General features: G+C 29.7%; 1 protein-coding gene and 1 long non-coding RNA gene across 2 annotated transcripts in view; one reads left to right on the top strand and one right to left on the bottom strand.

Moving 5' to 3' along the window:
• The window catches only part of LOC142319276 (uncharacterized), a 228890-nt gene that overhangs the window by 65524 nt on the left and 143332 nt on the right, over nt 1–20034 (bottom strand). The gene's annotated exons all lie outside the window — the stretch shown is intronic.
• The window catches only part of LOC142319275 (venom dipeptidyl peptidase 4-like), a 159226-nt gene that overhangs the window by 113612 nt on the left and 25580 nt on the right, over nt 1–20034 (top strand). Inside the window, exons 7-9 of the mRNA XM_075356375.1 lie at nt 1270–1373; nt 2743–2866; nt 10954–11171. Coding sequence (XP_075212490.1) covers nt 1270–1373; nt 2743–2866; nt 10954–11171 — 446 coding nt within the window. The remainder of the gene's footprint in view (nt 1–1269; nt 1374–2742; nt 2867–10953; nt 11172–20034) is intronic.

The following is a 20034-nucleotide window of genomic DNA, read 5'->3' as shown; positions in this document are numbered from 1 at the left end:
TAACCCCCACCTCTTAAAATTGAAATATATGTTTTTTTGTTTTTTTTTTTATATACTTCCCTTCGGTTAAAGTATCTTTCTAAATTGTTTTGAACGTTTATACTATCAAGAAGTGATTACAATTTTTTTTAAAATTATAGATCCCGTACTTAAAACTACAGAAAAATTCTTTGAAAATTTTATTTTTCCTATTTTAGCCTTTATTGAAGGGCGTGTTATGTTAAAGAAAACTTTACTTAAGCAAATTTGTTAAGCTTAACTTATTTATGAATATTTCTAGAAAACGTTTTCTTACATTTTTTCCCGCTTCCAAAAAAATATATTGTTTTTTTTTTTCTTTATTAATAGCTGAGAAAGTCATAATAATTTTTCGCCAACAATATTTTTAAATTTTCATTTATACAATTAATATTTTAAAATCATTATAATTACAAAGAATAATTATTTTATTTTTAGCTGCTAAATATATTCAATTTTTTAACATTACTAATTTACTTTTTGTATATGTAAGTCGAGAATGTAAGTAAATTATGAACCAATGTGCATTACGTTTTATATAAATAGATGTTTTGAAGCGGAATTTCGTGAAATCCCACTTTCTCGTTAAGGTAAATTCTAACAAAGCCCCAAAGCCAAAGTGACTGCTTTGTTATTATTTATCAGAGCATGCAACGGGTTGTTTATGTTAAAAATTCTCTCTCTCTCTCTCTTTAAAAAAAAATTATCTTTACGTGTTAGTCAAACTAACAAAGTTAATGAAATAATACTAAAAACCGCAACAATATCTAAATACTATATGTTGTTCTTACTTTAGTAACATTTTTTTTTTTTTTTTTTTTAGTTAATTTACGTACTAATAATTTTGAAAAAGTTATCTTCAATAATATAATTATGTACATCGTTTTTTAGATAATATTTTCAAAGAAGATAATTAATCCTTATAAATTCCAGAGATGTGGCTTTTAAAATTCGTTAAATGGGTATTGAAAAGGTTTTGTTAGGAGTTCTGTTACAGTAGAAAAGCTACAATAACAGCATGATCGCTATTGTTATTTTCTAAAGCCCGAGGAAAGAAGTTATCAGTAAATTGTAAAATAATCATTATTTTATATACAGAATTATAATACCGGATCTTCTAATATTATTATTATCAACTATTTAATTATAAACAATTGTAAACGTTTAGATTATTTAACATAAAACAGCTAGTTTTTTTTATAAATTGATGTTGCATATTAATTTTATTTTTCATTGATGCATATGTTCTAGGCAGGATCAACTAACCCAACTGTTTTACTAAATGTGGTTGATTTACGACTTAAACGACGTTTGAAAATTGTTAATTTGCAAGCTCCAGTGGATGAGGTTTCAGAGTAAGTAGATTAATTTTTAATTAAGGTTTTTATGTATTTATTGAACTTTTTTTAATTTCTTTTTATTGTCTAAACGCTATAAACAATATATATAATAATAATGTGTAAGGTACCTTGGTTACAAAAGCCACTAATCAGAGTCGTCTTTTCTGAGAGCAATAAGGTTAGCGTCACTATCAATTTCTTGGTAAAAAGTGAAATAGTTTTTTATAGAACTGAACATCTAAGCCTGCATTTATATCGCGGTTTATATCAATACAAACAGTACTTTATCTTAAATGAAGAATATAACGATATATCACTTTATTTCTCAATATTTTTAGTAATTCTCGTTTTAAATGCTTCTTTTTTTGATAATGGATATTCCAATTTCTGAAACGAATTAAATCTCAGGTAAAGAACCTTGCAACGCCAGGTGACACTTAACATACATCTGTTGTTAACAGACCTTTCATAGTAAGTAAGTAATCAAGAAAGAACTACCATAACAGTGAATAAAATATGAATATTGTAATCACCGTCCTTTATTGAAAATACAGTAATGATAATAATAATCAATTGAAAACAAATGAAAAATAGTAACAAATGAAAAAAGAATTGAAATAATGAACATCTTTAACTATTACTTAGAAGTGCATGTACGCTAAAAATCTTTTTACGGGATATTTTGATTTTTCAAAACGGAATAAAATTACGTTAACTTATAAAATTTTGTACCTGATAAGATTTTCCTTTTGTTTCGCGCATTTAATTTTTTTTCATTAATGTAAAAGTTATTCGAACAGGAACGTTATGATACCCGATGTTTTTTTTACACACATCTTCACGTGTGTAAAATTTTTGGATGTTAGTAAATTATAAAATTACTAACTGGAGTCGTAATTAAAAAATGTAATTCCAACTCCAGTCAGTTGGTTTTTATTATTATTATTTCTTATACAAAGACTTTCGAACAATAAGTTTTAATTGTTGTAAAATAATCAGCATTTACGTATGACTTCAACTATTTTCAAGAATTTTTACTTACCCGGATTTTGTAATTTCAGAATGTAAATTTTGATTTGAATGAGAAAAGTAAGAAATAAGAAACCTCATTTAAAACTTTGAATCTTAATTCAACGCGACCTTGATATTTTATTTTCCGTGAATCTAAATGTAATTTTCTGCTCTTGAACTGTGAAATAAAAAATTTATGGAAAAGTTTTGGAATAACTTTTTTTCAAAAGTTAAGTTTATTCTTTAGCCTTTATTACTACTTATTATAAAAAGAGCATCTCTTTTTAAAGGTAGTAAGTAGTTTTAAAGGTAGTAGTTTTAAATCAAAGTAAATCACTATGATTATTAAATATACAACATGTTACTTTTTTAGGGAACACATTTTAGTAATGGTCAAATGGGTGGATGACAGTCATGTAGCTTCAACATGGACTCCACGAACTCAAAATTCTGCTGTTTTATTAGTTTGCGAAGTAACTGCTGGCGACTGTGAAAAGGTAAATTAGATTTTTGTATTTTTTTAACAAACAAGTGACAATTAGTATATATAATAATATCACGTATTAAAATAGTGACGATTGCTCAGTCTCTATCCAACCACGGTAACTTTGTCCAATATTTAAAAATATTACCGATTATGGATCCTTTGCCTGCACTAATTGAGTTCGAGTATAATTTTATGTTCAATTGGATATATTTTAGCAATCTCTAGGGGGAAATCTAGAGATAGTAACTTCTTTACTTCTTCAAAGTAAGAAGACCTAATTTTTCATAACGACGAAACATAAAAGTTTGTTTTTGTCGAAATTAATAGAGTTTTAAATTTTACTCAATCACTTTTATTAATAAAATCTTGTAAATCGGCTTAAGGCGTATGTATTGTTTCTTTTCATAATACATCCATTTCTATAGCAGGGTTTTTTCACCTCTGAAAATATAAGTTAAAAAATTATCATTTTCAAACGATTATTTTCCTTATGTTGTAGACAAAATTTGTAAAATTGAAGATGTGGGTCATTTTCCCATGATATTTCGGGTATTTCTTCAAGGTGTGCCCCAGTTATATATGAAATAATTTCCGTTCATCCATGAAAAACTATTTTTCCATTCTTTCTGATACGATTCCCGAGGGTAAATAAATATTAATGGAAATTGATCCAACAATGTTTTTATGAAATACAAAGAAAAACGATGTTAAAAAAAATAAAATAGGTATATCACAGGAGTAATCTGTTGACCTAATATTTCGTTTAAATTGTTGATTTTTATTTCAGAAAATACAATAAAATAAATGCGAAAAATTTTATAAATATATTTCTTTTAACTTTGGTAAATTTGTTTCCGAAAGGTAAAAAAAAAAAACAAAAAAATAAGAAATGAAAATAAAAACTGTCGCAGTAATGTCAAGAAGTTCTAGTCTTTTGCTGCTGTGGAATAAACTTAGTTTGTCGAGCTAGTTGCTACGTGACCGAATTGAAGAAGCTGAAGTTTCTAAATAAAAGTGTTCTGTTCAACGATTAAATATTTATTTAGTTACAAAACAACATGTTCTAGTAATCGTAATATTTTAAAAATTTCTGTAATATACAAGTTACCTAGATATTACATGCAAAATGCATTTTACATGCAACTACCCATTTTACACACAATTATATAAGCGCATTCAGAAATGTTGGTTTGTATATCTGAGTATTCTTTTATAATTATTATTATTACTATATATATATATATATATCATTATTATATAAATGCACATTGCAACTACCCATTTTACACACAATCATATAAGCGCATTCAGAAATGTTGGTTTGTATATCTGAGTATCCTTTTATAATTATTATTATTACTATATATACATATATATATATATATATATATATATATATATATATATCATTATTACATAAATGCACATTGCTATTTTGACAGATCAATGACGCGATTACTTGAAATAAATATTCAGTTTACTAATAAATATTTTGATAATCATTTTAGTTCACTTGTTATTTCCAAGAAAAGATTGTGCTACACTAACCAAAACAGTACTATACATAATTTGGTATAAGTCATGTTATGTGTAGAAAAGTCTAGAAAAAAATAATTAACGTTTTTTAAATCCTATTCCGTTGAACCTCAATATAACGAACCTCGATGTTCCGAAAATCTCAATTTTAAAAAATAGTTTTACTGCGTAGTGTCGTTTTAATAAAATTACGTGTAACTTTACCTCTATTTAACGAATTTATACCTTTATATGACGAAATGGTGACATACTGCATATTAAAATGCAGTTAGCACATACAGTTAGCATAGTAACATACAGTAATTTTTACGAAATGTTTTTTAAAAATGAGATTAAATTTAGTATTTTGGATATCTCTGTGAGTTTAAGGTAGTTTATTATTTTGATTTCCGTACCTAAATTGTATCTGTATATAAACACAAAGTATTCTTGACAACAATCAAGAATGAGAGGTTATTTTTATTGAATTGATAAAGCAAAAATTTCCGAGATTCTCTTATAACCCATTAACAATAAAATTTTGCCTATACATTAAATACCGAAATTTCCTGAAATCCATTAACTAATGCAGAACACTAAAATTACCATGCAGACGTTTATTTATTTATCTAAACGAGACATTTGTCTAAATTTCGTAGACATAACAAATAGAATTCTCAGAAAGCACTTAAAACATACTCCCTCTATTGTTCAGCGCGTACATACAGTTCGGTAATAATTTTTCCTAGGGTTAATTCAGTTGGTTTCTTTCTTTCGATTACGTTACTTGCGTTATACAGTACTGTACTGTTTCTTTAGTGTGGCGAATACAATGTCTTAGTATTTCGGAAAAATTCGTGTTATGCACGAAGTTGACAAAGGTGACAAAAAAAAAAAAAACGCGCAAAAATTTGGAATTACACCAAATATTGTCGATAGTTTTAAAAAATCTGAACATTATACTCCAAGAATTAGACCAGCATAAAAAAAATCTAGTAACAAAACAATTAAAAGGTATGATGATATTGTCGAAGCCATTTTAAAGTGGATGACAATGATGCGCAAAAAAGCTTTCGTTTTCCGGGACAATAATTAAAGAAAAACCCCTGGAATTTGGAGGCGCACTAGAACACAAAAATTTCCAGGCCACCAATGGATGTTTAGAGAAGTTTAATAAAAGACGTTGTGTTATTTATAAAGTAATTTCTTGAGAAAGTGTAAGTGCCAGAATAACTGACTGTGAGATTTGGAAGCAGACTGTATTGAAACCGATTTTAGAAGAATATCCTCGAAAAGGTATTTTCAACGCGGACGAGACTGGTCTATTTTTAAATGTTTACCCAAAAAAACGTTAACTTTTAAAAATAATCTGTGCGATAAACAAATTAAACTAAGAATTACGGTGTTAGTGGCTGCAAACATGCTAGGGGCTGAACATTGAAAATGTTGGTAATCGGCAAAAGTACGCGTTGTTTTCGAGGAGTTAAATCTCTAGAGGTAGATTTAATTTAACATTTAACAAAAAGGTGTAGATGACTATCAACATTTTTACAGATTGAATAAAAAAGCTAGACAGACAGATTATCAGACAAAAAAGAAAAATTGTGTTTTTATTGATAATGATTTTTGTACGGCACATCTTCGAGACATTAATTCTGTATTAAATAACGTAAAAGTCGTATTTTTACCACCAAACTTAACGCCAATGCTACAACAAATGGATCAGGGAGTTATTAAAAATCTTAAATTGCACTACCGAAAAAAATCCTGAAAGAAATTGTAACCATTGTAGGGAACAACGAAACTGCCCCTATTAATATTGTTGACCTCCGTAGAGCTCATTTCTAAATTATCAAAAGTATGGACCAATGATGTTAGCGATGAAACAATGTTCCATTGTTTTTGTAAAGCTGGTTTCAGTACCACCACAATAGAATGGAATGAAGAAGATGATGTGACACTAGTACAGTTAAATTCACTGGAATTTCCCCCAATCTACTGGAAATGTCAGTAACGAAATTAAACTGGAAGATTTCATCACTGCTAATAATCAGGTAACCGTTTTTGATTTTCTAAACGATAACGACATACTAAATCCTCTGAACCGGTAGAAGAAGAAGAAGAAGAAGAGTATGATGACGAAAATTGCGAAGACCAGCAGGAGGAGAGAAAACCTACCGACGATTGGTTTTACAGTCATTTAAAAGAATTAGGCTTGGATTACAGCTGAAGGATGAAGTCGCTGACAGTATTTTTGAGTATTTAAATAAACGTGAAACATTTTTTTTAAACATAGTATCTTATTCACACTCAGAAAACAACAGAAAACTACTCACTTTATTAAGTAATAAATTAATACTGTATTAAAAATTATATAGTGTAAACATTACTTATCAATATCTTTCAAAAACTAAAGAATGCATTAGGATTAGTGTTTTTTTAATCAATTTAAAAAATCTGATGTAGACGTAACTTCCTTGTACGCCTATTAAATAGCATACACACATATTTTGCTGCACTTTATTTAACCAATATACAGGAATTCACTAAATGAAATAGTTTACTTATTATTAACTTTTATTTATAAGACACACCAGAAATCTGAAACTTATGTTAATCAGCTACTCACGAAGATACGAATAATACTGATCTAGAATAGTACATGACGTAACAAGAGTTGTAGAAGCATGTTACGCACAAGTAAAAAAAGGTACGTAATTTCACAAGTGTGTAATATGTGTTACAAGTCGAATTGTGAACTATACTTTTTCTGCCACCAGAAGAATCACTTCCATATTACAAAAAAAAAAAAGGTTATTTGAAAGATACTTATATTTTTTTATTAAATATAAATATAAATTTGAAGAATAGAGTAAATATTTTGAATATAATACTTTACAAATTATTCTTATTACAAATGAAAATTATTTTTCTAGTAAAGTAAATACAAATATTTAAAAAAAAAAATATTTGAATTCAAATGTCAATTGTAATTAATAAAATTATTTTCAACGATCACTTTAAATTGAATACAATTCAAAAATGTACGGTTAGTACCAACATAACATTATATTTTATTGTTCTTTCAAATAAAAACAATGATTTTTTTTTAAATACAGTTTTTAAAAGATTTTTCTAAGAAAATCCAAAAATAATACGATTCGAAACTATAATTTTCAATTAATATTGAATAATCAGATATAATATACATGGTTATTACCAACATAACATTCAATTATTATAAATTTCGATTGCAATCAAAAAGGAAGGTGGACAACTAGATATTACAACAGTCCTAAACACAAAATTTCAATATTCTACGGGTAATTGTTTTTGAGAATGTATAAAAGGTAAAACAATATAGGCTTTGGGAATAATATTATTCTATTATACTAAGATCATGCTTAATATTTCAAAAAAGATTGTTTTTCTTAAGCAAATTATTTCTAATTCTGAAAGAAAATAACTATAGTGATCTTTTTTCTATAAAAAGTTAAATAAGTATAAGAAACCTAAGATCCATATTACTGTAGCTAACATGGGGAAAGAACGGGCTTCGGGACACCGATTTGAACCATGTTGCGTGTGTGAATAGTACACTGTTTACGTGTCTTCATCGAAAATACCAACACGCAATATTCAATTGTACTCAAGAAAAATGGCCCTAAAAATTTCCCTACCATTTTACGTATATATATATATATATATATATTCTGAATATGAGGCAAATCGGACCATAAATACAATGTTTCCAAATATCTCGACCCCAGCGCCACCTAGCGCTGGGGCTGAGATATTAAACTAATTCAAAACCTTCGCGGCCATACGCACAACAACTCACCAAAATTTCATCACAATCGGATGAATGGTATAGGAACGCATATGGGACAAACATTCATTTTTATATATATAGAAGATAAAAACTAAAGATTAATCTCGTATTAAAGGTTTCTTCATGAAGTGTTTTTACATACCAAGTCATAAGTGCTCAATACGTCCCGCTTCGGATTCACCGCATACGTCCACACGGTAGTCAAATTCGTCTCACACCTTAGCAAGTGTTTCTCTATTCACTGCTACCACGGCTGCTACCATGCGATTTTCCAGTAACATAGACGGAATCATTTATAAAACTCCACAAGTAAAAATCGCACACACTGAAGTCTGGCGATCTTCGAAGCCGGCGACGTAAAGCTGAATCGTTAGGTCCCATTCCGCCGATCCATCATTGAGGAATCCTATCGTTCAAAAATTCTCGTACGTACAGATTCCAGCGAGGTGGTACTCCGTTCTGCTGGAAAATGAAATCTACCTAATCGGCCTCTAATTGAGAGAAAAGTCAGTTTTTAAGCGCATCGAGAAAATCTTTTCCTGAGAAATTGCACAAAAAACATTAACTTCTGGAAAGTCTCTCCCATGCTATACAAATTCATGTAGCTTCTCCGTACCCATGTGGTATTACTGTGGAGGGTTACCTTCTCACTTAAATGAAAAGTAGCCTTGTCACTAAACACTAAGCGTTTTATAAAATTGTCATCTTCTGCCACCTTGCTAAGGATGAATTCACAAAACTCCACACGTCGTTGTTTGTCATCTTTATAAAGAGCTTGCAGTAACTGAATTCTGTACGGTTTCATAAGCAAACGTCGTCGCAAAAAATGCTCCACCCCCACAGCACCGAAAATACCAACCTCCACTTACCTGATGTACGCACGACAGTGGACCCAGCGTTCACCCCGTTGGCTGGGGTGAAATCGGGTGAACGCACCCGTTGATGCGTTCACCCCGTTGGCTAGTAATGACCGTGGCGTTTTTTGTGTGCCCGTATGCCGGCCTCACTGAAGTTATCTTGAACTCCTCTGAGTTTCCAATTACTTGCTTCGCCGCATACCGTATCTCCTGTTCAGAGGATTCGTGTTCTTTGTCCTGAATATAGACGACCGACCTTCTACTTTCCTTCTCGATTTGTAAGTAACCTGAAGGTCAGTCGTCTTACTACACAGAGTTTCTCTATTCTCCTTAGTAAGTATTATTAAGTTTAGAGGGCTAAAAGACGACGATGGGTAAAAGCCCATCAGAGCTAGAAAGGGAGAGGGTTGTTTGACGACGGGGATCGTCACAAGGCGGGGGTATCTACTCCTACTGGGTTCAGGATGGTACATTAATGTTTTGCTTTACATTTCCTGTCTCAGCCTTTCTTGTAACTGTGGTGCATGAATTGTATTTGAGAAAGGAGGCCAGTGCTTTTTCTGAGAGTGATGATGTTCAAATTGTACCAAGTAGTAAACAAAATAGAGTTGGTTTGCTCATAAAATATATATATATTTTCTTCACAGTGTATTTGTGTCAATGAAGAAGCAAAAATCAAAATACTCCACTCTTCATTTTCCCTAGTATCTCTTTCATGAAGGAATAGAGTAACTATTAATTAAATAGTAACTCTTATTTTTGAAGGAATGGACAAAAGAGGGACTGCCGAACTTTTAATCCGAGAATGGCAAGAAATAGGGACTGTGCGCAGACAGGCGTCTGGACGCGCTGCTTGATACCCAAACTAGGACCATGGCTGGGAAGAGAGCACGGGGAGGTGCAATATTACACCTCCCAGCTCCTCTCCGATCATGGAGGATTTGGTGACTGTTTAAGTAAATTCCGAAGAAGATAGTTACCCAACTGTGTGTATTGTGAGCTTTTGGACTCCGCTCAGCATACTTTCTTTGAATGTCCAAGATCGGACGAAACCAGGTAGAGGACACACCTGAGAGATGTCACCCAAGATACTATTCTATCGTTCATGTTCCGAAGCTCAGAAGAATGAAAGGCGATTGAAAAACTGGCAAGGGACATTCTAACAGAGAAAGAAGAAAACTACAGATAGTGGGTCAGAGACATGGCGTCTTGAAAAAAAATACCGAGTCCCGGTCGCTGGGGAGGGCCCCGGAACGATATAGTCGGGCCCGGCTCACCCTCTGCTGGTGATTTGAGGCAGGCAAAATGGGGTATTACATCAAAATATACAGACCGAATCCCGGTCCCTGAAGTGGGACCCAGGAAGGGCGTAGTGAGGCCTGGCTAACCCTCCTCTGGTGATTAGAGGCAGGCAAATGGGGAATAAGAATAAATTAAGAAGTAAACGATCCAACCGGCGGGCCGACCTGCCGTACCGGATATTATGGCGGCGGGCAGGAAGGCTCGTTTGAGTTACAAGGACACTCACTTGGGCTGAGTCGTGCTTAACTGCAGATCCAGCTCAGGCGAGTAGGAATAAAAAAAAGAAAAAAGTAACTCTTTCATGGTATGATTTTTATCCTTAAGTATGGCTATGTAATTTCGCTGGGTAACTTGTAACTAACTATTGCTTGCAGGTTGCCTAAAACCATGCGGTTATGGTATTTAACAAATATATGTGCTTTGTTAGTGTATGTCTTGTTGTAAAGTTACAATAAGACTTCAGTCTTAAGGCAATTTTTGGATTAATTGAGTTTCAGGTTAAAATGCTAAAATGAAAGGAAGGCAAGCTTATAATCATAAAAAAAACTTTCTGATTATCTTTTTATAATAAGCTCTTTACTAATTTTACAGGCATTAGTGTACAAGGAAACTAACGGTTGGGTTGACTGGCCAGAACCGTTTTTCAAAAACTTAACAACACTAATAACAATACTACCGCAGCCGCAACCAGGTGTCTCTGGTAATTACAAGCATCTGACTCTTGTAACTCCAAACGGTGAAAAGGCACTTACTACTGGACGTCGAGAAGTTACTAAAATTATTGCTTGGGACCAAATTAACAGTATTATGTAAGCAATTTGCATTTGTCTTCTCATAACTTTAGAATATTTAAAAAAATAAAATTAATATTATTTTAACGTTATTTATTCTTGAGACTAGATTAAGAAAAAGAAATTAAAAATAATATACAAAGGTAAAGTTCGAAATTTTACTTAAACTATTCGTAAGGTTACTTTTGTGTTTTAAATTAGTTTTAAATAACGGAAAAGTTTCTTAAAAACACGAGTAATTATAAAAAACTGTACTGATAAATAGAAGTATCATCAACAGTAGTCAAAAAATCAATCAACTGATTATGAAATAGGCGATCGCCATAACTTTACTTATAAATATTCTAGTAGTGCTATGCATCTCATGACTTAATGAATGCTGTAGGCAGAATTTACCGTCCAGCCGGCTTACCATTATCAAAGTATTTATATGCAATCATCAATACTTACTCTCGTTTGTCCCGCGGCTCTGCGGCTCTGTTAGTTATTTCTTTTATAACGTTTCGATACGGTTTCTGTTTATTTAGTTTTACCTAAAAATGCATAATATATCAAATTCGTCAGATATGAATTGTTTATAGTTTAATTTTTTTTTTTGGTAGTTCAGTAAGAAGGATAATAGCTGTATTTAATTAAAACAGAAGTTTTGGATATATTACAATATGTGTTATATGAAATAATTATACTGCAGTGATATTTAATAATTTAAAAACAAACGCAATCAATATTTTGATCAGTTTTTCTAAATCATTATTATTAATCCGAACTTTCACTGATTTGTTAAAATATTTTTACTCTTAATGTTAATTTCATTTGAGCAGACAGAAATTTTTCAGAGTAGTTGAGTTTATTGCAAAGCAATATCGCTTTTAAAATAGTTTCTATATAAACTGCTTAGCGTTTTAATTAAAATTCAGTAAATAAAAATGACATTTTTTGTAACAGTAGCGAATAGTTTCAGAGTAAAAAAGCAGTATATTTTTACCCGTATCAACAGCAAATAATTTAGTTCATAAAATAATTACGTCTTTTACAGTGAAACAAATAACCATAGTTAACAAAAAGTAATTAAGAAATTACAGAAAATAAAAATATTATTGTAAATTAAGACACTGTTGGAAGTTGGCACTGATTCTTTTAATAATCTAACTCTTGATTTCTTGTTATTATAAATATTTTATTGTGATTGAAATATTATATATATATATATATATATATAAAATATTAATTCTTTGTGTATGATTGAAATACAACTTTAAATTGTGTGAATATGATTGAAATATAGCATTAATTATAACTGTTTCATTGTAATTGTAAATATTTCTGTAAGTGAAATGAACTAAATTGTAGAACTGTAGAACTGGAACTGAATTGGAACTAAACTGGCATAGAACTGGACACTAATGTAGTGAAGAGCTTGCTTATATAATGTTGGTGGAGCCGCTGATTCGTCAGGAGCCGAGTGAAGTATATAGAACCTAATGAATCCGACCGAAGACGAAGATATTTAAATTTAAAAGTCCTATATTAAATAAAAATGAAAGTTCTAACATTTAAACAAGAGCAACAAAGGCGTGCACATTTATAAGGGTATTTAAAAATTAAATAAGTCATTTACATAACCCTGGGTCTTAACAATGGAGATTTTTATTCCTTTTTAATAAACGGACGGGGAAGTTTTTTTTATTACCATAGAAACAATGGAGTGAAGATATTGAAGAGATGATAGTATGACAAGCGCCAAATCAAAAAATACAAGAAATATAATTATTTCTTTATTTATCGAGCCCTATTCAATCTAATTGTACTTCAAGAGTTTCTTACTGTACAACACCAGGTTTTAAATATGCAGCTGCTCATTGAACAGCCACACAACAGTTTATCGGTTAAATATTACTCAGTTATGATTATTCAAACTTGATAATAATCTGAGAATTCTTACATCGTTTCAAAATAATCCACTCGTACATTTTATTAACATGTTTTGTTGTATTTGATCTTTTTTCACATTTCCATAAGTATTTGCTATCTCTCTCTTTTAATCTTCATTCTTTCTCTGTAGAATAAGAAATAATATACTATTACTTACAGAACGAATTGAAGCTGGCAGGAATGAGGCTGTACCTTGACTATGGATTAGTAACAAGAAAAAAGTAGCGAGAATAAAATTCAAACTTAGAAGGATTTCAACATTTCGGAGGAAATTATTTTGAAAAAGTTTTATATTTTATTATATTACACCGTATTTCCAATGATATTTTTTAATAAGGAAAACATCCATTAGTAAAATTATCATATAGCGCAACCCCAAAATTACCAAATTATAATGCTTCATCAATACTCTACATTCTTTCATCCAAAAATTTATAAAAAAATTAAATAATTAAGGAAATAAACACGATCTTAAAGGTGATTAATAGTAACGTTCGACTCTTATCATTGAGGGAAGGGTTGTTAACTGTGTACAAAATCTGGAAACGTTCAACAGCAATATTGCCAACCAGCGATTTATACTACTGTACTTCATTCTTCTAATTTACTGCATATTCATCATTTAATATCTTTTATTATATTTTCACAATCGGTAAATAATTGAACTAAGAATAACTATTTCAAAAAAGAGATTGTACTACATTTAAAACCACACAGAACCTTAGATAGATTTCTTTAAATTAGGTTCACTGTACAAAGCAATTTAAGTTTGAGTTTATAACGGATTCATAAGTACTCGAAAGGAAAACTTGCTAACTTTACAAGGTTAGAACGTTGAATGTAAACAGAATGAAGTTACATTATTAATTGTGTTAAGTTAAATTTAGTTTATATTGTTCTTCCATTAAAATTATTTTATTATTAATTTAATAACTTTTATTACTATGTATAACAGTAATAATTATGGATTACAGTACTTACACAGAAGAGAAGTCGAATGTAGGGGCAGCATGAACCTCTAACATGACTTAATAAAGTTTCATGTATTAACGTACAAAATAAGAATTTTAAAATTATTATTTTATTTTTTATCTTGGTTTTTGTTATTGAAATTTTTGTACCCAGTAATATTTTCAATTCATTCTAATATTTCCTCCTAACAATTCGAGCGGCGTATATAATTCAGTTTTTCACAGAAAGGGATATATTACTTTGCTGCTTAACACGATCTAACGCAGTTTTTATTAGGCTGTGAGTACGTAAAGATCTTAAGATAAAAGAAGGATCAGATAGAAGTTTTTCCTGCGAGTGTAGCAATATTCATTTTATGTATATATATTGTATAAGTAGTCATTTATGTAGAGTTCACTCATTATGGTAAACAGAGATAAGATGTCACTTATAGAGTTGAATATCACACTTGTATATCAGTTGGATGAATATACTGAAAATAATAATAGTGTATTCAACTTTGTGAAAAAACAATACTTGCCGCTTTCACTAGTATGCACGACATGGAATGCTAGTTATTCTAGAGAATGACTATGACATTTTAGAGAAGGTCTTGTGTCTCCATCAGGTCATTAAGACTAAGACACCTAAGTAAAAAATTAGTTTCATAAAAAATAATTTGATCTGTATGAAATTTAACTAATAAATACTTGTTAACGCATAACTTTTGTCGCTACTATTTGTCGGTAACTCAAAAATTTAACTATCTTTGAACAAACCGAAGAATAGGAAAAGGTATTGTTTTTGCTTAAATTTGGAAAAAAAACAAAATTAATATAAGTATTAGTAAAAATAATTTATTCAATTATTTTTTGAAATGAAATACAAGTCGAAAAGAGAAACCATCTGACGAACCATTACAATGTAGAGGATGTAATATTTGAAAACTTCTTTTATAAAATTGAAAATATTTAATAAAGTCGTTTAATAACTGTAAATGTTACAATTTTATATTATTATTAATTATAATGACTATATTAAATACATTATTATAATTGCATTATTTATAAATACAATAAGATTTTATTATGTTAATAATTAAATATGATTACACAATCATTTTGCCGATCCCAGGTTTAAATCCCAGTCACGATGATATTTTTAATACGCAAAAAATTTCCATTTTCATATTCCTACGACGCACAAGCTTCTGTGGTGAATAAATTAATCAGTAAAAAAAATTGTTATAATAGTATGATATCATTTATTTTTTTGAGTTTTTGTTTTGAAATTGTTTTGCGCATTTTACGTTATAAAATTATGTAGACTGTTATCAAAACTTTTAATGAAAATCAAAGGTAAAAGTAAAATTGTTCATTTCTTTGAAGACAAGAAAAGCGAACAAAAATAACCTAATTGTACGACATTAAATTAAAAATCACGCAGTAAGAAGGTGAAGTAAAATAATGACGCTCCTTTGATATTTGAATTTCTCTAACTTTAAAGACACCAGAATCCAAAAGGTCTAAAATACACTTTGAAAATTTGGTACGGATTTGGTTCTTATGTTTGAACGAAAGCATCTAATTTACTTTATACCTAAGGATCAAATGAATCTAAAATTATGAAATGAGTTATAGAATCTCCTATGTTAAGGGGATTGATATTACATATAAAAAAAAAAATAATAATAATAAAAAATAGAAAAAGGGTGGTAATATATTGATGGATGTTACAACTGAAAGGGAATGGCCTTCATAAAAATTTTAGCTCTTTCGGTAATAAAAAAAAATATACATTAATAGAAATTTCCTACCATTAAAATATATGTTTTATTAATTTCCATTGAAATCCCCCTATCCTAAAAATATGATATGTAGATAATCTTTTATAACATTTTATTCTTTTAACCTATAAACAGAAAAAAAACCTATTCTCATCGATACATGGTAATACATTACGTGAATCACGTAAAAAGTGAAAAGATGTGCTATTCAACTAATGAAAAAACAAAAATACTTCAGGATTTGCTTTAATGGACAAAGGGAAACCGTGACTATGCCTTGAACATAGTAGCCTGGAAAAGTAGAAAATTATAAAACAGAGATGGTTAAACAGATGAAAAATTAAGTGATTAATAATTTAAAGTACAAATATATGAAACAATTTTAAATAATATATATATATATATATATATATATATATATATGAAGATGTTAAAAGATAAAAATCCTGAAGGCGTTAATGAAAATTCATCAAGTACATTAGCTACACGTTAAATAAATACGGTGGAAAATTCAAAGATATTTTCGTAATTATTTTTACTTAACACCTCACCAAAATGTAATATTATTAGTATAAAAAATTTAATTTAAAATAAATTTTAAACATAATTTAAACAGTTTGATAGTTACGATAAATGTTAATGGAACCCAATTAGACCTTTTCGTGTAAGTCGAAATATTGTGTTGTTTGGTTTGTTTAATAAAGGTAGTGGTGGTAGATATTAATTTTTAAGAATATGTGACTGTTGTTTTTGGCGTAGCGAAGGGTGCATATTTATAAATAAATAGAGAAAATTAGCTTATATACGTATTTATTAAATAAACTTGAATTTCAGTTACGTTAATTATGTCAGTTATTTAGGGAGTGTTTTTGGTAAACAAAGTGAATATGTAGCTTGCTGGGTTTAAGTTTCTAAGAAATATTCCTAATTTACTAATAATTTTCATTAATGTGCCTGGCATGAGGTGCTTTTATTTTAAGAAAGATTTATATTATCTTGGATTGTGATTTGTTTTGCATGATTGGTCACTTACAATCGTTTATGATGTTGGAGACTATCTTTTGTTATGGAGATGTTAAACTATGTATTAATTAACGCAGAACTTTTATAATACTATAAAATTATTAGTAAAATCAAAATCATGATAGCTCAAAAGGTTACGCTATTGCTTCATTTTTATGGAAAGTCAACCGACTAACACTAGTTAATTAGTTCGATAACGCTATCTGTTTCTTTTCAGCCATTATTTGTTGTTACGTTCTAGTTAAATACATATCTTGTTTTTTAACTTCAGCATAGTTGTAGTCCTATACATTGTGATATACGAACATTCCAAAAGTTACACTACATCAGATACCCTAAGATTTGTGGATTATCAATTTAATGAAAGATAAAAGACTTAATGTATATATTAATATTTATATTATAGTTCTCATTTGACAATCAGTTAGATGTGGGAATTTTATCTGTTTTTTCAACCGAGTTGAAAATGTAAGAGAAACCTTACAGTCATAATAAATATATAAAAGAGAGAAAAGATAAAGAAATTTAATTCGCGGTAATGCGTACACGCCAGCAGGCTCAAACACATATAATTAGTACATTAGGAGGAAATATTTTTTTCTGTTTTAAAATTCTGGAACGGAACAACGAACGAAAATATTAAAGCACATGAAAACGTGTTTTAATTTACAAATATGAAAATAACAAATCGACAATTATGAAAATTAGCTATCATCACCATTATCATTAAAATTAAGCATCTGTTTTGCGGAAAAATAATGATAATTAAAAACCTTGTTTATTTAACCGGAAAAATGAATAACTGGTTTTCAAAAATTATCCTTTGATTAATGATTTTTCATATTATTTTAACTACCGTATTTTCCAGTCGTTCATATTCGCTTAATTTTCTTTTTTGTTTAAGACAAAATAAACAAAGGTCACTGACCTTAATGATTTTCTAATTTTTCAGATGATTCACAGTGTACACTCATTTGGATATTAATGAGTACTCGTAATTACTGAATTTCATGGAACACTTCCTATATGGCGTAGTGATTGTAGCTATCATAGTATTATCTAATTGAACATTATAAGGAGTGGGTTGCTAAATATAGTACAGTGTCGTTTGGCGCCAATTTATCCAAAAACTCATTCTTGGTCATCAAAATAAAATATTTTCATTTCTCAGCATGATAAAATTTTTTAATTTCATAAAAATAATAAATAAATATCTAATTCGTTCTATAAATATTTGGAATAACTGTACTACAGATTTCTTTTATTTTCGATAATATGTCCATATGCTTGTTTTCCAAGTGTTTACAAAACCCGTTTATTACGAGGTCAAGTAGTACCTTTGATCTTTTTTAATCTTCTAATATGTGGTTTTTATTAAATGTAGTATTTTGTTAGTTTTCCATTGAAGAATATTTTGAGTTAGTTAGTGACTTTAACGAACTAGGTGTGAAATTACATGCTATAATTGTTATATTTTTGTACATCTGCCCATTTCTTTGAAATATTTTTCAAGGTTGATTCTGATGTATGCAGTGAAATGATATGGGTTCTTTTTATCAGTGGATCCGGTTTGCTTAATACAGTACTTAATGCAACCACTTCGGTTACATTTGTTTATTCCCAGGTCACGGTGTTTATTATTGTATACTTTGTTATCATGCGTTGCGGTATATATTTTGTTTATGGTTTTGGGAAATTATCACTAGTAATATTTTCTGAAAATGTTAACAATTTTATATGAATGTCGACTGCATCTTAGCTTTATGTACTTTTTATTATTAGATATACTAGTGTTATTTTTCTCATTACATTTCATACAATATATTATAGTCCATAAGTACAGGTGCACAGCCGTTAAAAAAGTAAGGTATTTTATTGTGTCTTCCGGATTAGTTGTTGGCTAATCTGTGTGTCTAACAGGCGATGTGAAATGTGTAAAAGCGATTCATGTTTGTGGTGGAGAGTGAAATCAGCCGATTTCGAAATAAAGAAATGTAAGGTTAAAATCCTAGTAAGGGCAGCTACTTTTATATGGATTTAAATACTACCTTGTGGATAACAGTGTTCTTTGGTGGTTGGGTTTTAATTAGCCACACATCTGAGGAACGACCAACCTGAAACTGTACAAGACTACACTTCATTTACATTCATACATATCATCCTCTGAAGTAGTACCTTTCGGTGGTTCCGGAGGCTAAACAGACAAAGAAAGAAAGAGAGAGAGCGAGGGAGAGAGTGTGAGAGTGAGGGAGTGAGAGAGTGTATCAGTTGTGACGTGCTTCTATATATACTCTGAATTAATGTCAACTTACCGGTGCCAGCAAAATTGTTTGGGGTTTTCCACTTTTTACTATAAGAGTAATTTATTAAAAATATAAATGCATGTTTGGATATGCAATATTTATTTACGAAGGTATTTATAAAAGTATCTGTAAAACATACTTTCCGTCCGAGAAAGCAAAAAACAAAGTTGATATCTTTCTTCGGAAAACAAATTTAACTCAATGAGACTCCATTTAATTGTAGTGAAGTGAAAAGGAGCAAAACGGACAAGTTATGAAAAGAGAAGTAATAAAAAGTAATGTCATTTCCGTCACTTGATTTCTTCTTACCGAAGGGCAATGGAAAATATACGTAAGAACCAAACTATCTGTTATTCGTATACTTTTGAGGATTATCTGATGAACTTTTACAATACTATCCTTCAGTAAATAAACAGTAAAATCCTCCTACAAATTGTACCATAAGAATCTCTCTTATCTTTGTTTCAAAGGGTGCACATTTAAGAAATTAGACTTAATTATTTTTGTGTAATTTTTGTGTAAGAGAAGTTTATCATTGATTTCATAATGAAATAATTTTAAAACGCTTTTGTAATGATAACATAACTCTTTCCATAGGTGCATTAATGTCTATTTAGTGATCTGTTTAATAGTTATCAATTAGTCTCTACTTCACAATTTAGTATACACCAAATAGATTATATTGTAAAATGGATTTTGCTGGGTTGTCGGTTTTTTGTTACTTTTTTGTACACCCAATCTGTTTATTTTATCTTCAATAAAATAATAAAATTGCACGTTTTTAATGAACTATAGTTAATTAAAAATTGTAAAGTGTATTGCTTGGAAAAGGCAGATTTCATTTATGCCACTTTAAAATATTATTTATATCATGTGCAGTTTCTGA

The sequence above is a fragment of the Lycorma delicatula genome, chromosome 2 (assembly GCF_047948215.1).
Source record: "Lycorma delicatula isolate Av1 chromosome 2, ASM4794821v1, whole genome shotgun sequence".
Classification (NCBI taxonomy): Eukaryota; Metazoa; Arthropoda; class Insecta; order Hemiptera; family Fulgoridae; genus Lycorma; species Lycorma delicatula.
Note: the sequence above shows the minus strand (reverse complement) of the source record. Positions and strands in the feature narration are given on the sequence as shown.